At 39.7% G+C, this 2,126-nt stretch overlaps 1 gene segment (V, D, J or C); it reads right to left on the bottom strand.

The window, feature by feature from the left end:
* Nucleotides 1-698: 698 nt before the first annotated feature.
* LOC128617759 (probable non-functional immunoglobulin kappa variable 6D-41) lies at nt 699-1,240 on the bottom strand. The segment is given in 2 exon segments: nt 699-1,069; nt 1,192-1,240. Coding segments are annotated over 2 exon segments (420 nt in total).
* Nucleotides 1,241-2,126: the final 886 nt, after the last annotated feature.

Here is a 2,126-nt window from a genome sequence, read left to right as displayed (position 1 = left end):
GGATACAAAGTGAAAATCTGAAAAGTAGAGTGGGGTAACGCTGATACCTAAAGCTGATGAAGGATGGATGAAGACCAAGTTTGAAAAAGTTTAAACTATTGTGTGTTGGAAGGCAGTTGCAGAAGATCATGTTAGAGGAGTGAAAGAGAGGGAGAAGGTGCAGGAGGACTGGAGGCTTGTCTGAAGGGAGGCTACTGTCTAAAAGGAGAGTAAGTGAGGAGGTATCAGGACTAAGCAGGATGATTGTTGGATAATAACAATATGAAGATTCATTTTAGACAGGAACATCATTCAAAGAATGAAATGTTAAGATGAGACAGTACAAGAGGTGTATGAGAGAAAACAGAGGAATAAGACAGAACAGACAGTATCACTGAATCCTCTAGCTGATATCAGGTCAGAATAAGAGACTGTAATGGGGGCAGGATTAGTGACAGAGTCTGAAAGAAATGAAAATTATCCACCAAACAGTTTCAGTTATCACAAATAACAATCTAGAAAACTACTAAACTATTTATCTTACAGTAGTGGACGTGATGGACTGTGTGCCGTGTGGTGTGATGATTATTGAGAGATTTCTAATGTGAGTTGTGAGTTAGTGTGGTGTGGTTCCTCTCCTCCACAGAGTGTCATTGTGTCGTATCACATCCTCCAACTCAGCACCTGCAGTCGCTCCCAGCTGCAGCAGTGCAGTCTCTCTACAATCTGACTGAGGGAGGTTTTTGTACGACTCTATAACACTGTGTGAACCAGTAGCCAGAGATTTCATGCCGACTCTGACAGTAATAATCTCCTGCATCTTCAGTCTGGACTCCACTGATGGTCAGAGTGAAATCAGATCCAGATCCACTGCCACTGAAACGAGCTGGAAAACCCGACTGTAGCTGATTCGCATACTTAATCAGGAGTTTAGGAGCTTCTCCAGGTTTCTGCTGATACCAGAATAAATAGTCACCAGATGAGCCCTTGCTCACTGTCTGACTGGTTCTACAGTTGATGGTGACTGTTTCTCCTGGAAGAGCAGATTTCACTGCAGGAGTCTGAGTTACTGTGGCTTGACCGCTGCATTCTGAAAAAAAAATTTTTTTAATGTAACATAAATTTTAAGTTAGTGAAATATTATAATAGAAACAATGAGTGTATTTGTATGAACAGATCATTGTAGAGATAAAATCTGAAGCAGTGTCTGACCTTGAGTCCAGAGGATCAGCGTCCAGATGAAGACGGGGATCAAAGTCATGGTAGCTGTGGGTGAAGTTGCTGTAGCAGCAGCTCTCAGTCATGAAGTGTTAAAGTCACAGCGCTATAAACACTCCCAGAGCACTGAAGCATGGGATTTGAATGCAGAAATCATTTTCACAACGGACATGATACACACAGAACTGAAACCAGTACGACAAAAAAAACCCCTAATTTCTCAGAATTTGTATTTACGGTGCTTTCCTTGTTAAATCAAGCATTTTAAATAGAGGTACAACACTATATGCTTTATACTTTATCAAAACAACTTCATATGAACTGTTTCCTGTTTGCACAAAATCTGTCAACATAACCACTTCTCTTTGTGGAAGGTGTTCACTCTTGTTTTTATTTCAATTAGAAATCTCAACACTATTTAAAAATCTCTCACAATTCCCTGGCTGCTGGCTTGTAAAATAACAACACTAGGAAGTAGGGGTGTAACGATACATTCTCCAAGATTCGATTAAATTTGATTTCTAACAAAACTTTAATGAAGAAAAAAACTGACTTAAAAGATTCCTTTTTTTTTAAATTCTGAATAATAAAGAAGGCAAAACAATGTGCATTTTTGTCTGGATGAAACGAAATGAATCAAAAATGACTAGGAACAGAGGTTTAATATGGTAAGCAAAATGCACTACAGGTTATCTTAAAAATAAATAAACTGATAAATTCTCTCCGTAGCAGCGCCTGAGGCGTTATCTTACCCCGGAGACAGAGCTCCAAAGGTGGCTAAAGTGCAGCCTCTTCTTTGGGCACGGTGAGTCGATGGTGTTGTCTGAAGGCTACTTAAGAGCTCTGTTTAACTCTTATAACCTGGTTGTGTAACACACATCAGTCTGAACAGGATTTCGCAGTTTTTTTCGTGATTGTTGTGGCCAAAA

The sequence above is a fragment of the Ictalurus furcatus genome, chromosome 14, assembly GCF_023375685.1.
Source record: "Ictalurus furcatus strain D&B chromosome 14, Billie_1.0, whole genome shotgun sequence".
Taxonomy (NCBI): Eukaryota; Metazoa; Chordata; class Actinopteri; order Siluriformes; family Ictaluridae; genus Ictalurus; species Ictalurus furcatus.
The sequence above is the reverse complement of the archived record's forward strand: the minus strand, read 5'-3'. Positions and strand labels throughout refer to the sequence as shown.